This window comes from Trachymyrmex cornetzi, unplaced genomic scaffold (assembly GCF_001594075.2).
Source record: "Trachymyrmex cornetzi isolate Tcor2-1 unplaced genomic scaffold, Tcor1.1 scaffold23, whole genome shotgun sequence".
NCBI lineage: Eukaryota > Metazoa > Arthropoda > Insecta > Hymenoptera > Formicidae > Trachymyrmex > Trachymyrmex cornetzi.
Genome location: NW_017296956.1, coordinates 3,989,185 through 4,006,552, shown reverse-complemented (window position 1 = coordinate 4,006,552; position 17,368 = coordinate 3,989,185). Strand labels below are relative to the sequence as shown.

The 17,368-nt window shown below is 33.4% G+C and overlaps 1 protein-coding gene across 3 annotated transcripts; it reads left to right on the top strand.

Moving 5' to 3' along the window:
* Positions 1–6: 6 nt before the first annotated feature.
* On the top strand, positions 7–11,214 carry CaMKI (Calcium/calmodulin-dependent protein kinase I). 3 transcript variants are annotated; one of them, XM_018507084.1, is made up of 10 exons: positions 7–155; positions 236–411; positions 4,148–4,282; positions 5,810–5,881; positions 8,687–8,761; positions 8,854–9,116; positions 9,214–9,354; positions 9,773–9,899; positions 10,456–10,543; positions 10,639–11,214. In XM_018507084.1, exons 2-10 carry the CDS (start codon positions 302–304, stop codon positions 10,837–10,839), a joined length of 1,212 nt encoding a protein of 403 aa, XP_018362586.1. In that variant the 5' UTR covers positions 7–155; positions 236–301; the 3' UTR covers positions 10,840–11,214. The 3 variants fall into 3 exon arrangements, with proteins under 3 accessions (XP_018362586.1, XP_018362585.1, XP_018362587.1); XM_018507083.1 differs by having other exon boundaries at positions 7–411; XM_018507085.1 differs by lacking the exon at positions 5,810–5,881 and having other exon boundaries at positions 7–411.
* Positions 11,215–17,368: the final 6,154 nt, after the last annotated feature.

Here is a 17,368-nt window from a genome sequence, read left to right as displayed (position 1 = left end):
CGGCGGTAATTCCTCCCAGTGCGCCGGAGGACGACGACGAGTCGCGATCATCCGGCCGTCCCGATCGCCGATCGGTCGTACACGCTCCTTTGGACACCTTCAGGCATTAATTAGTGGCGAGCCACGAATGTGAGGTACCGCGGGACCTAACATAAGTAAGATATTTCCTCCCCAATACACAGTGTGTGACGTTTGTGACAGATATATATATATATATACGGTTGCGCGCCTACAGAATTATACGTTGTGTTGTACATACATATACCTATATACACGCGAGATCCAGGGAAACGAGATCAAGATGCCGCTCTTTGGGAAGAAGGACACGAATAAAAAGATCAAGAAGGATGGGAAGGACGACCGATCGCCCTCCGTCGAGGACAAGTACATCCTAAAGGACCTGCTGGGAACGTAAGTTATCGTCCCCGATCCCTCGCCTGTCCCGTCTGACGTACAGACGTACGCGCCCCCTCCTCCATCGAGGATCCACCCCCTCACCCGTCGAGGCACTTGATGCGGAGCCGAAGGAAAACACGTTTCTAACACATGTTTCTCCTTTGTAGTAAAACGGCTCAGCAGCCCCCCTTTAGTGGGAATTTAATCGTCGGAGTGATTATCGCACTGCGATGTTTCACGAGATTGCGAGGCTTAGGAATTTAGCGGATTAAACGTCACGGATAAAAACACCTTCCTTTCCCAGATTAATTTGATATAGTGGCTTCAACGGATATCCAATTTCCGGCTTAATCGCCATTTACGTTTATTAAAGAGCTCATAACATACCAAGATCTCAATCTCGCATTTTACTCTGGAAAACACGTCATTCCACGTCCGTGAGATATGCGAAACGTTACGACAAACAAATGTAAAGTCCCTGATATTTTCTTACGCGCTTACATTTCCGATAAAGATAAAACGCCTATCTGCTCTCATGTATGCGTATATTGTACACATTTATGATAAATTCTCTTTCGTCGATGAAAATCCAAGTTATATAATGTTATTTCTACTTTATTACGTTTCTGCATTTGTTTGGATGATAACATAGCGGATTGCACGATAAGGGAAGGCGAAATGTATATCTGCGCGTTATATCTTTTGCAAGATCGATTAAGCGTTAGCTTTAACACTTTCGTGGCTTGCCACGCGTATGCGTGACATCCCGGATTCCTCTGTGTAACAGATTGCTTATGAGAACTGATGAGAACAGTTATGTAACTGCGGCTAAAGGGGACGGAAGAATGTACACATTCACATTTTTTTTTATAACACTGTACTCTAAATTCTTTGGAATGTATCTCATTCGAGAAGGTCGGTATTCATAGTCAGTTCTTATATTTAAAACGATCTTAAGTCTTGAGATAAGTCATAAGATCCGTGATTTGCATTTTAAGACATTATTTAAGATGATTTTAAAATAAGAACGATCTATGGACTGGCCTTTGAATGAGATTTACTCCAAAGAATTTAGAGAATACAGCGTTATAAAAAGGAAAGTAAAATCTTACTTTTTTCAAAAATAAATTTTTGCTTTTTAGAGAGTCAGTCCAAATTAAGAAATTTAAAATGTACACACAAAACAACTTCCCATGTCGAAGAGCATGAATAACTATCAGCATAATTCAAGGAGAGAGATATAGACCGGTTCTAATTTGCAAATGTACGACCATAGGCAAACCTGTTTGGTAATAAAAATGAGAGCGTCGTTTGAAAACCACGCGCGATATTATTCTTTCCTCGTTCCTGCGCGCATACATTTCTTTTCGGTTGCAGAAACGTGATGTGAACATGCATCTCGTGTGATATCTCAGGATTCCCAGGATGATCTCTCGCCCGTCCTAAATCCGACGAAATTCGTGTGACATATATGAATACGGGATGTCCCTGTAGGTTGTCGCGTGTTCCTTTAACCGCAGCTTTTTCGATCGCGATTCGGAAATTGATTTCTAAATGAAAACGTCAGGTTTCAATAGCTTTTTCTTAAATAGAATTAATGATTCAAGACGAAGAGTTTCTCGTGAAGTCGAGCTTCACGAAAAAAAAAGAGGATTAATGAGAAAATCTTATTTTATTGCTACACATATATAGAAAAATATTATTCTATTGCTAAGAAAAGGTTACTCAATTTACTTTTTTTTCTTTTAAAAGTTTATTTGATAAAGAATATTTTCTTTGATAATTATCTTAAAATATACTTATTACAAATTTAGAAAAACTTATTAATGTGTACTCAAAACAAGAATTTATTTTTTTTTGAAGAATATTATAAAATTGAGTGAAGAAGCAACTTTATATAATAAGCAAATCGATTTTGTTTTAATTTAATAATCTTGATTGAAATAATGTAAATTAGGATTTTCACAATATATTTTGAATAAAGTGTTTGTGAACTTGTCGAACTTATAACAGATTTGCAGATGTGTGAATTTTTGAAATACTTGAAACAATTAACATTTGCGTACAGTATGTATTTTTCTGTGTATATGATCTTGAGAGGCTTTTATTTTTATAGAACTTTCACCTAACGCTCCATTGCAGACGATCTTGTAAAAAAAATCAGAATACCAATACTGAAAATTGATTGATATTTTCAACGTTTTTGTCAAAGAGAAATTGATCTTAAATTGACTAAAGAACCGACGGTTGAAAAGACATCCGGTGACTTTTGGACATTCTACAATAGACGTATGCCTTGGCCTTCGACACGCGTCTTCCAGTTTCGAGGCGCGTGCTAAATGGCAGTGTTCGCGATTTAATCTCTTCTTTTTTTTTCGTATCAATGAATTCACTAATACGTCATAACTTTCTTTTGCGAATCACGAATTGCTTTTTCCTGTGACCAACGATTTTTGCGTATTTTTCTTTCTTTTGCGATATCGCTTATGAAAGATGTTTTCGAATAACGCTTAGTATGCATTAAATCGCATTAAAATCTAATGTATGTGCGTCCATAACGACACTTTGAAATTGCTTTCTTAAACGTGTCATCAGCTGGAATTTCTATCTTAGTGTTACATCGCGCGCATCGGATTTACGAGCTCTTAAAAGCCCTCACAACAAAAATTTATATATCTCTTACCTCATCATTATTATACATATTGTTTTATGTGTTTCTTAATTTTTCCAATCTTTTTTTCTTGTAGCTAAAAGAATAAAATTACAATTCCATTCTGTTGCAGAGCTTTTCAACTAAATACTTAAGATTGTTGACTGAGATTGAGATCAATTTGGACAAGTGCGCTGAATACCATCAAGTTTTCTTCCTTGTTTTGTATACATTGAGCGTTATCTATATCTGTATTTTTTCAAAAAATGTTTAGAACGCTAGAATCGTTGATATACATATATTTCTATAATGAAATCTATCAATACTATTTGTCAATTATCGTGCCATTTATATAATAGTTTGGCAATACATTGCAATATAACGAACATTTAATATTGAATTGAGAACATCGAACGTCCAGTTTTTATGTCATGTACACATAACGCTACTATAATTTTCGTAAATTTTTAGATGAATATATTGATTTATTTAAATTGAAATTAATATAATCGAATATTTTTTTTAATTGTAAAAATATAAAAATAAAAAAAGGTTAAAAATTATTGAATCTTATTTTTTGTTATTTAGTTGTAACAATATTTTTGTAAGAGCTTGTTTTCTAAAGAGGAAGGTTTAACTTGTATATTTATTTATAAAGATAGATTATTTTTTATTAAGATGCTCACAAACAGTGTTGAAATTATAAAATCATATTTTATTTATTCATGTTTCTGAAACACTCGTTTATTGAAAAAAACGTGAAAATATAAAATGTCAGCAAAATGTTTTTTCTAATTTTTTTAGATATACTTTTTTTGGATGCATTCCGTATACTTTTCAAAATACATCTGCAGTAACGCTTAGACATATATTTCATGGCATTTGTGTCAGAATTTATTATTTGCTGCACGTGTATGTAAAGGCCAGTTTATAACTGACTAAAACTATATGTTTGTATACGTTTAAAGAAAACAAACTACAGTTTAATGCCATAAATGAATAATACTACCTCAAAAATACAACACACATATAGGGTCTCTAATTGTAAGCAAATTTACTTTACACCTATTATGCTAAAATATTGTATTTTCCTCTGTTTAGGGGAGCATTCTCTGAAGTGAGATTGGCGGAAAGCAAAGAGAAGCCGGGTCAAATGTTTGCTGTAAAGATCATCGACAAAAAGGCACTAAAGGGCAAGGAAGATTCGTTAGAGAATGAAATCAAAGTTCTGCGAAGGTAAGGCGCAAAGCGATTCTGAGAGCTGGGCCATATGTATTTTTAGTAGAAAAATTTTTTGTTTACCAGTACTGTAAACTCCTTGTTTGTGGTATATAGCTGCTCCTTGATATTTAGATATTTAGAAAACATGACAATTGAGTAATTTAAGTACCAGTTCTATTATCGCTGGAATCGACTTCGATATACTTATACGCATGCTTCTCTCTAACAAACATTCTTTACCTCATAAGAATCATACTATTCTTTGAGTATCATTCCCTCCTACCCTTGTAGCTTTGAGTATATCAGATAGATTCACATATCATGGCATCGCAAGTGTAAAGCTAAAAGGTATTATCGACTTTTGCTTTCTTGGAAGATTATTTTGAAAATCGTAAATTGTTCGATATCTGTTTTGTTATCATTAATCATATGGGAAAAGTATAATGGCTTTAATCTATATAAGCTAACCAATCATTTTGCTTTCTCATTTATACGATGTTATTATGGTGTTATAACTCAATTCACACGTAACATGCTCTCGGAAAGTTTTTTTGTTTCCGAGGAGCGCTGTGACATGGTATTTGGGAGTGAGCTCTGATGGCTGTCGTCTGTCCTTCTATTATTCTTTGATGTTGTATGCAAATAATGTGTCTCGTACATAAGCTATATATTGTCTCGATGCTGTTAAACGTATATCAGACATAATGCTGACTCAGAAGTCTTCTTTTACAATTCTTTATCCTTATGGATATATGTATTTACAATGTCTTTTTTAACACTTTGGCTGGCTACGTGTTAAAGTGGTACTTTCCGGTGTTTATTAGCATTGAACTCTTTCTGTCGCTCTATTTTATTTTGTTGCGACTTACATATCAGCTAAATCGAGACGTGCTAAAAGAATTAACAGTAATTGCAAAGAAAAATCAATGCTTAAGAATCCTGTTGTATCGTTATGTTATCATTTATTGATCAACACTGTAGGAATACAAGGTGCTACATCATACATATGTATATCATACACATACTCGGAGTTTTATAACTGAAAACTTGCTCTATACATCATGTTAAACGCACCAACATCGAGAAACCACAAAATATGCATACATTTATAACGACAAAGTTTTCTCTTAAATATAATGGATGTGAAACTTACATAAAAAATTCAATTTATACATGTTTTATAAATAAGTGTATCAAAGTTTATATTTTAAATTTCGCGAAAAAATATTGCATGCATACATGGAAATTCAATAATATCGATCGCACACATTGATAATAGGTGTGTCGAAGGTAAAGATACATCTATTTTCATACCGCTACCACTTGCCTTTCGCGACAACGCAACACTAACTCTGCTGCACCGTGTTTGTATAACTATATACATCAATTTATATTACACAAATCCATCTTCTATACATCACGCAGGGAGAATGGAGTTCGTCAATGGTAAAGAATATAAAGTCAGAAAAACCTCGTAAGCGATCAGCTGCTCCCGATGTAATATTATGTAATTGTGTATGGTATTTTTATTATACTTCGTAGGTTCAGTGAAAGTGCGACACCACAGAGTGGTGGCGGATCGCTCAAGTCGGATAGTAGTGGCGAAAAGAGATGGTAAGTGCGGGCCCCAGAGTATGGGCACCAGCTACCTATACCGCTCGCAGTATATATTCTGTATCACTCGACGATATGCCATACATTTTTACATTTCAGATTATGTATTGTTATCTCTATATAAAGACACAATGTGCACGACTTGTGCACGTTCATCACGACGTAGCGTTAAACACAGTTTTGGTATCCTTGTACTTGCCACCTTTCGCTAAGCGAGAATCTACAGTGAATAGATAAAAGGAGAATTTGCACGTCCCACGTTTCTTGAGATAATTTTACGCGGAAGAGATCAATTTTGCTGCAAGGAGCTTTGTCAGAATGCTCGTCGTGCTAATGTATAAAATAAAGCACTTTGTAGCATTTTTCTTCTGTACAAAATTATCTGGAAAGAAAGGGAAATGTAAATACTCTGTTTATCCAACTGCACATGCAAATTCTATGTGAGCTTATAATCACGTTGTAAAAAAATGAATGACTTTTCAAGTAAAAACACAATATAAATTGATAGTAAATAAATTCGACGACAGCCGTTAGATAATACATACTGCTATTATCACAGAGTGAAATCTGATTTGCACGATAAGAGTCTAGAGAGACTTAACCATCATATAGTATCAGATAAAAATTTCATTCAGAATGAAGAGTGCGTTTACAATGACATCGATAACAAAGATATATTATTTATGTTATGATGACACGACAGTGTAATTTATATGCGCAACGTTTATCATATCGCAGGCATGCGGAAAAGTTAGAATTTATTTCAATTATGCTTTTAAATATTTTGTTTGTACATTTTATAGTATATAATTTTGTTTATATATTCACAGTATAAAAAGTTATACGAAAATAGAAAATATGTAGAAAAAGATTTGTACATATAACATATTAAAAGAATAAATAAGATTATATTACAATACTTTTTAGATTTCAATCCAAAACTGTGTTATTTTATATATTATAAAACGCGTTTTCTTTCAAAGAAATAACGTAACGAATATTGTAAAAGAACAAATCAAATATATCCTGATTACTACGAACAATCATATTATAGGTATATATAAATTTGTAAATATTGATCAATTTTTATTACTTAGAAAAATAAAATATTGACATAACAATTTGTTTACTATATAATAATTAATAATGTGTAAAAATTAAAAAAAAAGAATATACATATTCGTATTTATTTAATTGTTTATCAAACGAATGGCAAGTTGAAATATTTAATTCTTTTATTTATTTGGAAACGTATTGTTTTCGTTTTCTATCTTATACGTAAATATTGCTTAATGAATCGGAAGAATCTTTCTTTTTTATTGGTTGATATAAAATTACAAGTTATTACGATTGTACTACTAAATTTAATTATAGGCAATTTTGTAAAGAACGTGTTATACATTGCTGCATTTTTAATACTACTTGTTTACTTATCAGATTATCTATTGTAAGTTCTATAGCTATCATAAGTAGATTACTACATGTAAATCAGGATAAACGCGTAACGTTTTATGAAGAAAAACCATCTTATATAATAACATAAATACTTCACGCTCATATATATATTCCATCTATAAAAAAACTTGCACATATCCACGTGCTGACTCATTCGATACGATGCTGTTCTAGTGTTCTTAGTGATTTGATATGCGAAAGATTTGATCAATTATGTTGCATACAGAAGTTTGTATCTTAACGAGCTAGCGAACGTATTTAATAATGAATACATTTTCTCAAGGTAATATAACATAAAATATGTACAAGAGATAATGAAATATTCGAGCTTCATGAGAAAACAATGTAGGATAAGCTAAAGTTGAGCAAAGGTTGTCGCTGTATAGACTCATTACGAAATAATTGTAATTTAGAAAGAGACTTCTTTCTTCTCATGTATATTTACTACATAGAAATTAAATTGTTACGTTGACATTTTCATTTATATAACACAATTGCAATGAACAATCCCTTATATTTTTCAGATCCTTGTACATATTTGATAGATATTGCTTTGTTGCTATTGAATAATACTTTGTAAATAGTTATCTTTACGTGGATGTGATTGTCTGTATTTAATTAACAATCTGTGTGCCAAGATATAATTTTAGCAAATATTGAAGCATGTTTTATTAATATATTATGCAGTTAAACATTAAGCTGCTTTGCATTGCTACTTAATGTTATTTATCATGTACAAGTTTATTACGATTTTATTATTTTGCGAGTTCAAGATTGTTAATTATATATGTAAATATTACAATTATAATAACGAATATATTTATGTATAAATAAGTTATTTGGATTGAGTATATTTTTTAATAATAGTGAATATAGTGAATACTTGTATCTGTACCTCGAAAAAAGAGGAATTTATATTCAATATTTTAATATTTGACAATAGTAAAAAGAACTGTTTTCCAATTTAAGTGTTCAATTTACTAGACGAGATTGAGAGATTCTTATTATTAAATTATAACTTCTGTGCATATTGGTCCTTCTCAACATACAAATATACATAATGCTGCTATAATTTATTATAAATATTTATAATGGAAAGTAAGTTGTTCTTATCTTTCAAAAAGTCTCTTCTCTGATTAACTTTTATCTTATTTTTATCTTGCGCTCTTTTACAGAGAAACGTATAATAGCACAATACAAAGTTCAATAAAATTGATTTTTACTCAATTATCATACAGAGTGCAGATTATTTTAATATATGACATATTAAAAATCATTGAATCAATTCTCGTTGTATACGTAATACATAACGGCTTTAAATTAGAAAAAGAAAACATGATATTATTCCAGGCTAACCCACCCTAATATCGTTCAATTGCTGGAGACGTTCGAGGACAAGCACAAAGTCTACTTAGTTATGGAGTTGTGAGTAATGCGTAATTTTCTATTATTCTTTGATATAATAATACCGAAGGCATCCGAGATATTGAAATGGTGAATGTTTCAAATCATATTAGGGTCACTGGTGGTGAACTATTCGATAGGATTGTCGAAAAGGGCTCATACACAGAAAAGGATGCATCTGGTTTAATAAGACAAGTGCTCGAGGCGGTAGACTATATGCACGAACAAGGTGTTGTTCACAGAGATCTCAAACCGGAGAATCTCTTATATTATAGCCCGGACGAGGACAGCAAAATTATGATCAGCGATTTCGGCCTATCGAAGATGGAAGATTCTGGGATTATGGCGACTGCTTGCGGTACGCCAGGATATGTCGGTGAGTTATTGAGAGAACGAGGAGAGAGAAAAGAAAAAAATAGAGAACGGATTTCAAGCATCGATGATCAAACGTGCATTATTTCGATGATCCGCAGCACCCGAAGTTCTAGCGCAGAAACCATATGGCAAAGCAGTGGATGTGTGGAGTATAGGAGTTATTTCGTACATTCTCCTGTGTGGATATCCTCCGTTTTACGACGAGAATGACGCCAATCTGTTCGCACAAATTCTGAGAGGTAACTAAATGAATTTTTAAGCGACAGTTCGCGATAAGATCTGATGCGATTTATAATCGCTACTTTTATGATCAATAATCTTTTAAGAGAAGCTTAAACTAATTGGATTCGTAAAATATTAAATCAATTTGAAATTGCATCTTTAAGGTAGATCTTAGATATTCTGTACGACAGATATTTTTGTATTAATGAGTAAAGAATTGTATAATATTAACATTTTAAATTACGAGTATCTAAAAATAAAAGTATACAGTACATAATAGTAAATAATTTTTAGATACTAAAATATTTGTTTGATTTAAAATACTATCTTCCGCGCAAATATTTATATAAATATGTTTCTGGAATAAATATCTGATTGATATAATTATAATAAACTTGCATATTCCATAACAAAAAACTAACTAGATTATCGTAGGTGAATTTGAATTTGATTCGCCATATTGGGATGATATCAGTGCTTCTGCAAAGGATTTCATTGGAAAGCTGATGTGCGTCAATGTTGAAGAACGTTACACTTGCAAACAGGCTCTTGCGCATCCCTGGTAAGAACCTTTAGAATCATTTCAGAATGAAAATTACTGAAAGAATTTATTTTGCATATTTGTGCATATTAATGTAGTAGTAATAAAATTCTGCAATAACCGAGTTATTTTGCAAACGTAAACAGCAAGAATATGCAAAGAAAGCTTTAAATGTAAATTTTAATATATCTATATCTTAAAATTGCACAAATATTACAAGAACTTATTTGTTCATGAAATGAAATTGAAATATATATGAATTAAGTAAGTAGTGATAGATACATTTTTTTAAGCACTTACTATTCGTTTATATTTGAAAAATTTAGTAATTCAATTATCATATTTGTTAATGAATAATTATTTGCTTCTGTAATCCAATGATTTAAAATAATTTAGCAAAATGACAAACATAACAGGATGACAGACTCATTGACAATTAATAAATGACATCCTATATGATACACTGTATTTGTTATCATACATTATTTCGAAATACTTTCATTTTTTTAAATTTAAATACAAACATACACCTTACTAATTGAACATTCATAGCATGAACACAATATAATATTTTCAGGATTTCCGGCAACGCCGCTAGCAATAAGAATATTCATGGTACTGTATCTGAACAACTTAAAAAGAACTTTGCCAAATCAAGATGGAAGGTTGGTTTTGCCGGTTAATTAACATGCTATTAATTGTCTATGTATTTTTACCCACCAAGCGCTATAGGAATGTTCTTCTTATGTCATGATTGCAGCAAGCGTACCATGCAGCCACGGTTATACGTCAGATGCAACGGTTGGCGCTAAACAGTGGCCAGCAACAACAGCAACAAGAGAGTACAGGCTCGATCGGCCCCTCCAGCGGCAACCCCATGCAATATCGAGAGCAATCGCAGGTTAGCTACAACCAGCACACGGGGCCGTCGCCACCGCCCTCGAGTAATCTCAGCAATTGAAGCAAACGCGAGTCGTTGCTCACCATGTCAAGCCTGATGTTTACGAATCTCACTTCTCACTCCATTCCAGTCACTCCCGCCGACTACTTGCCTCCGCTATACATGTGCAACAAACGCTTCAAACTGTGGAGCAACACACGCACTGTCCGCTCTGTCCGCTCTCTTTTAAGACAACTTGTGTCGCAACTTAGGAAGCAACGGAAGCATAAGAAGAGCTGAGCTTTAGGCACCGTTAGAATCACGCGCGCAATAAGAATACGCGAAAGGCAACGTACTACGCGACGTAGCTGTCCCTTTCAAGCTACGGGAGCGATGGGGATAGATTAGAGCCAATTTGCTTCGCGCCAGTGACGCGTACATATACACGTATACATGTACATGCAAAAACACAATTACTATCGAAAGGCGTAAACTACAATTCGCTTTGGCTGGTCCATGCGATACAATACGATTTGTACCCTCTTCTATAGCAGTACGGCAGTTACGTTCGCAGGCTTTATTCTTATGATTTACGACGTTTCCTGTGTTACACGCATAAGCAATAGCTCGTAGCAGTTCGCTGAATACGTTTCGCATCGATCTGACAGAATAAGAGGCGGTTACATCTTTAGAGATAAGACTTGAAGATTGTGTGTCGCGATCATGCCTGCACACTTTGTTAGATCGAATCTGTTCTATATATATTATATAGAAGTATATATACATATAAATATATGCATTACGCGAACAGTACAACGACAAGTTTTTATATTTTATAAAATTCGGTGTAATAAGTAGCGCGGCTGTTTGATACAATTCTGTGCAATCTAGAGACCTGTATCATTAGACCTGGGACGAATATGATTCCATACTACGGTTCCTATGTAATTCGATCCTCGCACGCCGTAACATACACTTCGGTACGATAGAGAATGTTTCCTTTCTACTTACACAAGTCGATGATATGCAAAAACTTAATACCAAAACGCAGACGATGTCGAGAGGTCGCTTAGTGCACAGAGACGTAGCCTGATCTGTTTCTTTGTCTCTCTCTCTCACTCTCACTCTCTCTTTCTCTCTATCTTTTTTTTATCTTCTTTTATTAACACGTGTTTCTGTATTTTTTTGTGATAACTGAGACATGGCCCCGCTTATGTAAATGCTTACACAGACACTTGTACAATGTACTATTTTATGTAATACGTATCCTGTATGTATACTCCTCTCTTTTAACATATACGTAGTGATATTACTATATTAATATGAGGCCCTGAACGGGATCCGCTAAGCTAGCTTGAAACTTAAAAACGTATATGTACATTATTCTGCTAACATTAATATATATATTGCATTACTACTTCTATTTCTACAGAACGTAAGGTGTACATAATGCACAAATACACATCTAAACTCACATAGACTATCTTGCGTGCCTGATTTTAAGATGACATGAGGAACAATTCCGTAATGTTACTATCATATCGTGATCTTAATTATTTTCGTATACGCATAAAGGTATTAGTTGCTCTGTTATTTGCCTTGATTTAACCACATACTATGACATTTTGATACTTGTATATTACTGACTTAGTTCATATACACTTTTTACAATTATTTTGTTATTAACAAAAAATATCACTTATAAAAATATAGTAATATATTATTTTTTAAACATTGAAAGTGCCACGTTTATAAAGTATACTGTAAAGGCATGCTAGACAGACAATGGAAAACCGAGCTAATTATTTTTACGCTTGTATCGTTTTATTTTTAAGACACAAGAAGGAAATCGGCTCGAAAGTGCAATTCATTCCTAGTACCGATTTATATACAACGCGAGTGTTTATCTCGTTAATATATGTGAATCGATGAGAGATAAAGAAAAATGTTACTTAATGACCCTCTGACTTGTTTATGTGTCTTTATTATTTTCGCGTGATGTCAGCAGAAATACAGTAAAAAAATATTCTCTTTGCGCGATGATAACACTAGTCTGCAATAAAATATTGTTAAAACAGTTTTAGTTGTTTTAACAATATTTTATTGTAGACTAGTGTTATCAATGTATTCTTGCTAGCTAAATCCGTTTTTCAAATTTGGTGTATCACGTTATAGTTTTGAGAAAAATGGTATTAAAAAGGTAAAAAAAAAATGATAATCTTGAGTGCTTCCATGATTTTGTAGCCAGTAGTAAATTTTTTTTCTAAATTTTATTAATGCCATGTGAAAATACCAACTTTTAACTTTAATAAAAATGCATTTTGTTTCGATGTAATTTTTCGCTTTCGAGATATAGCAATTTGAAAATAGATTTTTTGTCAAGTAATACATGAAAAAGGTTCTTTATCCCATTTGAATACTGCAGAAAGTAATTGATTATGTGAAAAATAAGTGCTTTTGATTATATAATATAATCGGATCATACAAAATAAAAAAAATTTATGAAATTGATTGAAAATACAATATTTTCAAATTATTGTATCTCGAAAATGAAAAATCATATCGAAACGAAATAAAATGCATTTTAAAGCTAAAAGTAAAATACTTTAATGTGATATTAATAAAATTTAGAAAAAAAAAATTTGCTGTTGTAACATCATAAAAACCCTTAAAATCATTGTTTTTGCGCCATTTTTTTTTTTAAATTATGACGTGGTGATCAAATGTGGAAAATGTATTTGTGTTGAGCATCTAGAAAATTACAGGAAATAGTTACATTCGTTCAGACAATGATTCCAAAGTGTAAATTTGCAGACTAGTGTAATTTTACCGAATTCATATCAAGACTGGTAGAGAATCTTAATTCTTTTTTGCACGAAATATAAATATATGTACAGTGTTATAATTCGAGTTCAAACGAAAATTTCGTGCTGTTATTAAAGTAAATTCATAAAGCTCGTAAAAACCACGCCTTAATCAAAATATATTTTGGTCGCGTGTCCCTTTGTGGAAATGCGATTGATTGCTGGAATGAATATCATAATTAAATTTAGTAAATTGGGACACAAGTGTGTATATGCTGAGGCACGCAGCCGAACAATGTTAACCACTGTTTAATCGCAAAGCTGAACTATCCTTTGCGAAACATATCCACGAGTAAATTCAGAAACCGACTAGCGATTTCTGCGTTTTATAGTTAGTTGGAAGATTTAGAACACTTGAAACACGTGGCTCTCGTTAAAAGATCCGAGCATCGAAAGATGTAAAAGAGAAAAACAAAAAAAAGAACGCTAATTGCACTTTATCGAGCGAACATCTCCGTTATTATAGTATATTCTCTCTTTCTCTTCGAATTAAGCTATATAATAATCTCTTGGCATTATCATGTTAGGTATCCGTCCGTACAGCGGGCACTTCTCGATGTAAAGGGGTACTATAGAGAATTATAGAGAGAAGAATGTGTGATCGCGATGCGATCACTTTGGGGATGCGTTGGAGAACATCTCTCCGTAGTGAATCTTATCTATTTGGGAGATCTTAGCGTTTCGGTTTTTGAACGTAGCCTTTTTTTTATAGCGGAAAAGGAAGGAATAATAATCGAAACACCAATTGAAAAAGTTTGTGATTAGACCTCGTACTTTTTACTACTTTGCGTCAAGTCTCATGTTCTCGATCGCAGCCCTAAACTCGAAATAACGACGGACACTAGAGCACGGCCGTAGAGTAACTTTACCTGATATATGCGATAAAGCGCATAAGTGAATGACGTTTATGATTACTGCTATAATTACCGTTAATTATACGCTTCTCCAAGTACTTCGGTACGCTGACTCACCGAACTATATTATTGGTGTCTTTCATTGTGTAAATTGACTTCTGAAGTGCCTTGGATGACATGATGATGGTACATTACCATACGTGCCATTAGTAGAAACTTTAGTAGGTGCTTATCACAAGACGTGTTCGAATATCAGTTGCATTGCGCAAGATATAAGTTTCTTTGATTAAGGCTCTTAGATATTTCAAGTGCTCAAGTGGACGTACTTATAAAAGACTTACGTACAGCGATCCGCAATGCACGTTACACGTTAGTGTGTGCGAAGGATTAAAAATTGTCGCGGATGTGTTATACGTCCGTCTCTTATCAGTACAGTAGCTCAGTAGATAGAATGTTATTTTAACCGTGCAGTAATAGTCGTTCGAATAAACACCCCTGCGTTCAATTCAATTTCAGTGCTAAAGTGCTTCGCGTGTAATCAACATCATGTCATCTAATAAGAGAGATTCGCTAGAAAACATTCGTTTTACGCTAATAAACGCGTTGTGATGGCTCTGATGAAAATTCTAAAGAAAAATAGAAAAAAATGTGAAAAAAATGGGGATCTCAAAACCGGAACTTTAGCTTGTATTCAAAGTACCGTGCCACGTGAACAAACACATATCGGCAGGAATACTGTAAATGTGATGTAAAGATAAGCTGATTCTAAGTAGTGACGAGAACGAATTGTTAGTAAAATCTTATCTAAAAAAAAAAAACTAAAAGTATGTAAAGGCCAATCTGACTGCTGTGTGCATAGAGCGAGAGCGAGAACGAGAACGATAGAAGTATATAGCGTTATGTATAAAAAACTAAAAGTATGTAAAGGCCAATCTGACTGCTGTGTGCATAGAGCGAGAGCGAGAACGATAGAAGTATATAGCGTGATGTGCAGGACGATGTCGAAGGTTCTCCTTAGCCGCAGGTCCTTTGGCATCTGCGCGTATATCATTATTATCGAAACATTTCAAACATTATCTAGAAAAGCGAGCGTCGCACCGTATTTGTAACATTAACGCGGTGCGTTAATGCCCAACACTAATATCTTCCTACTGTATTTTTCTCATTGTACACAAGGCTTGCGATCGTTAACGCTAGAAAACACAAACATACAAGGGAATTCATTCGGTGATCGTGTCCCGGAGACGAATTTTGCCGTCTTATTATCGCAAAGAAGTTACAAAGTACAGAAGAAACTCTCTATACTGTAATAGGGGTAAATATGATAATTGAGACGATTCGTGCGCCGTTGCCGTCGCGCACTTGGCGCCGTAAAGAGAATAATCAGAAAGATAAAATAATTTAAAATGTGCCAATGTTTACGATGTCCTTTTGGTGATGTTGGATGGCGACAGCTTATTATCTCTTCGTTATACGCTCGATTCGGCGGCGATGTTACGCGTCTCACTGTTCTGTCGGGCTCTGCGACTTGAAAGCTTTGACTCTGTAATATAGCATATGTTCTCTTTACACATTGAGGCCTATGTCTGAGAGAGCGTGTATTTGAGAAAATGGAAGATACACAGAAAGGGGGGAGAGTAAATCTTACTTTAAAAATGTTACCTGAAACACTACTCTTTTGAGAATGTTATTTTCCGTTGCTGATTTTTTCCGATGAAAGTGAAAAGCTATTCTTTTCGATAAGAATGATTGGCCTTACGAAAGATTAACGATTGATATACTGCATATTTTGAGAGATAGAGAATTAAGTACTACAGCGAACAGCGCATTAAATGTGCAATTTACTTTTGTCTATGTGATCTTATTTAATTGACAATTGTGCGTGATCATGTGATTGCACAAAGCAGGACGCTATTTTTTGTACGAATTGCTTATATAATTAGAAAAGGAAAAGAATGTCGCATGCAATATACACGTGAAGTACTTTAGAAAGACTGCTATTTCCATCACCAATGAACTGGGGTAGCTACAAGTGGATCTGTTATTTCCTCTTTATACGACTTTAGTCTTTCACGCGTGTATACTACGCCGTTGGCAAGCACAATTTTTCTTTCGATGATGATTGAAGTTTTTAAATTTCTGTTGACTCTTACATTTATACAGATAATATATCGTGTTAATCACATTTAGAAGTGATAAGTTCTTGCTAATACACCAAGAAATATTTTGTTAATGAAATTCAATTTAAAAAGGCGCGGCAATGATAGGAAACGGTACGAACATTGTTTATATGGTAGATAATTGAGAATGTGATAAAATAATAAATGATATTTGATTCTTGACTCAATATAGCCATTTATTAGAACTCCTTTCCGAAAGAAGGAATGATAATTTTCTCGCTGATAATCGTTATAAACTGTTATAGATCGTTTATAAAAATTGGTATGTGGTACTTATGTATACACATATAAGCTCTGTTATTTGTACATTTTATTTAAATGCGATAACAAGAATGTAGCGTGTCTTATATTTTGTTATTTTTCTCTATATGCGTATTTCTTATTTTTAAAAATATAGAAGTTTGTGTCACAATAACATACAAATAATAATACGTTTTGTTAAACGTACATATAAAACAGCTGCTTTTAGAATATCCTACAGAAACATTACGCACAGATAATTCATCTTTCGTTTCTCATTTATATGCGATAAACAATTTAATCTTCACCACAACAGAATGAATTATTTTTGCATCTTGCGGAGGAAAATAATAAACGTTAAGTATGGTAAACATTAAAATCTTACAAAGCAGACTTTTCACAATGCATCATATATATTTAGCTGCTCATTAAATAATTCTGATTTTATATTACGACTAAAATATTTCGAGCA

What these genes read in the sequence shown, in the direction of transcription:
- CaMKI (XM_018507084.1), top strand. Translation starts at nt 302, where the DNA reads ATGCCGCTCTTTGGGAAGAAGGACACGAATAAAAAGATCAAGAAGGAT. An exon ending in GTCTACTTAGTTATGGAGTT is followed by an intron (nt 8,762 to 8,853) that starts GTGAGTAATGCG and finishes AAATCATATTAG; the next exon opens with GGTCACTGGTGGTGAACTAT. An exon ending in TTGCCAAATCAAGATGGAAG is followed by an intron (nt 10,544 to 10,638) that starts GTTGGTTTTGCC and finishes TCATGATTGCAG; the next exon opens with CAAGCGTACCATGCAGCCAC.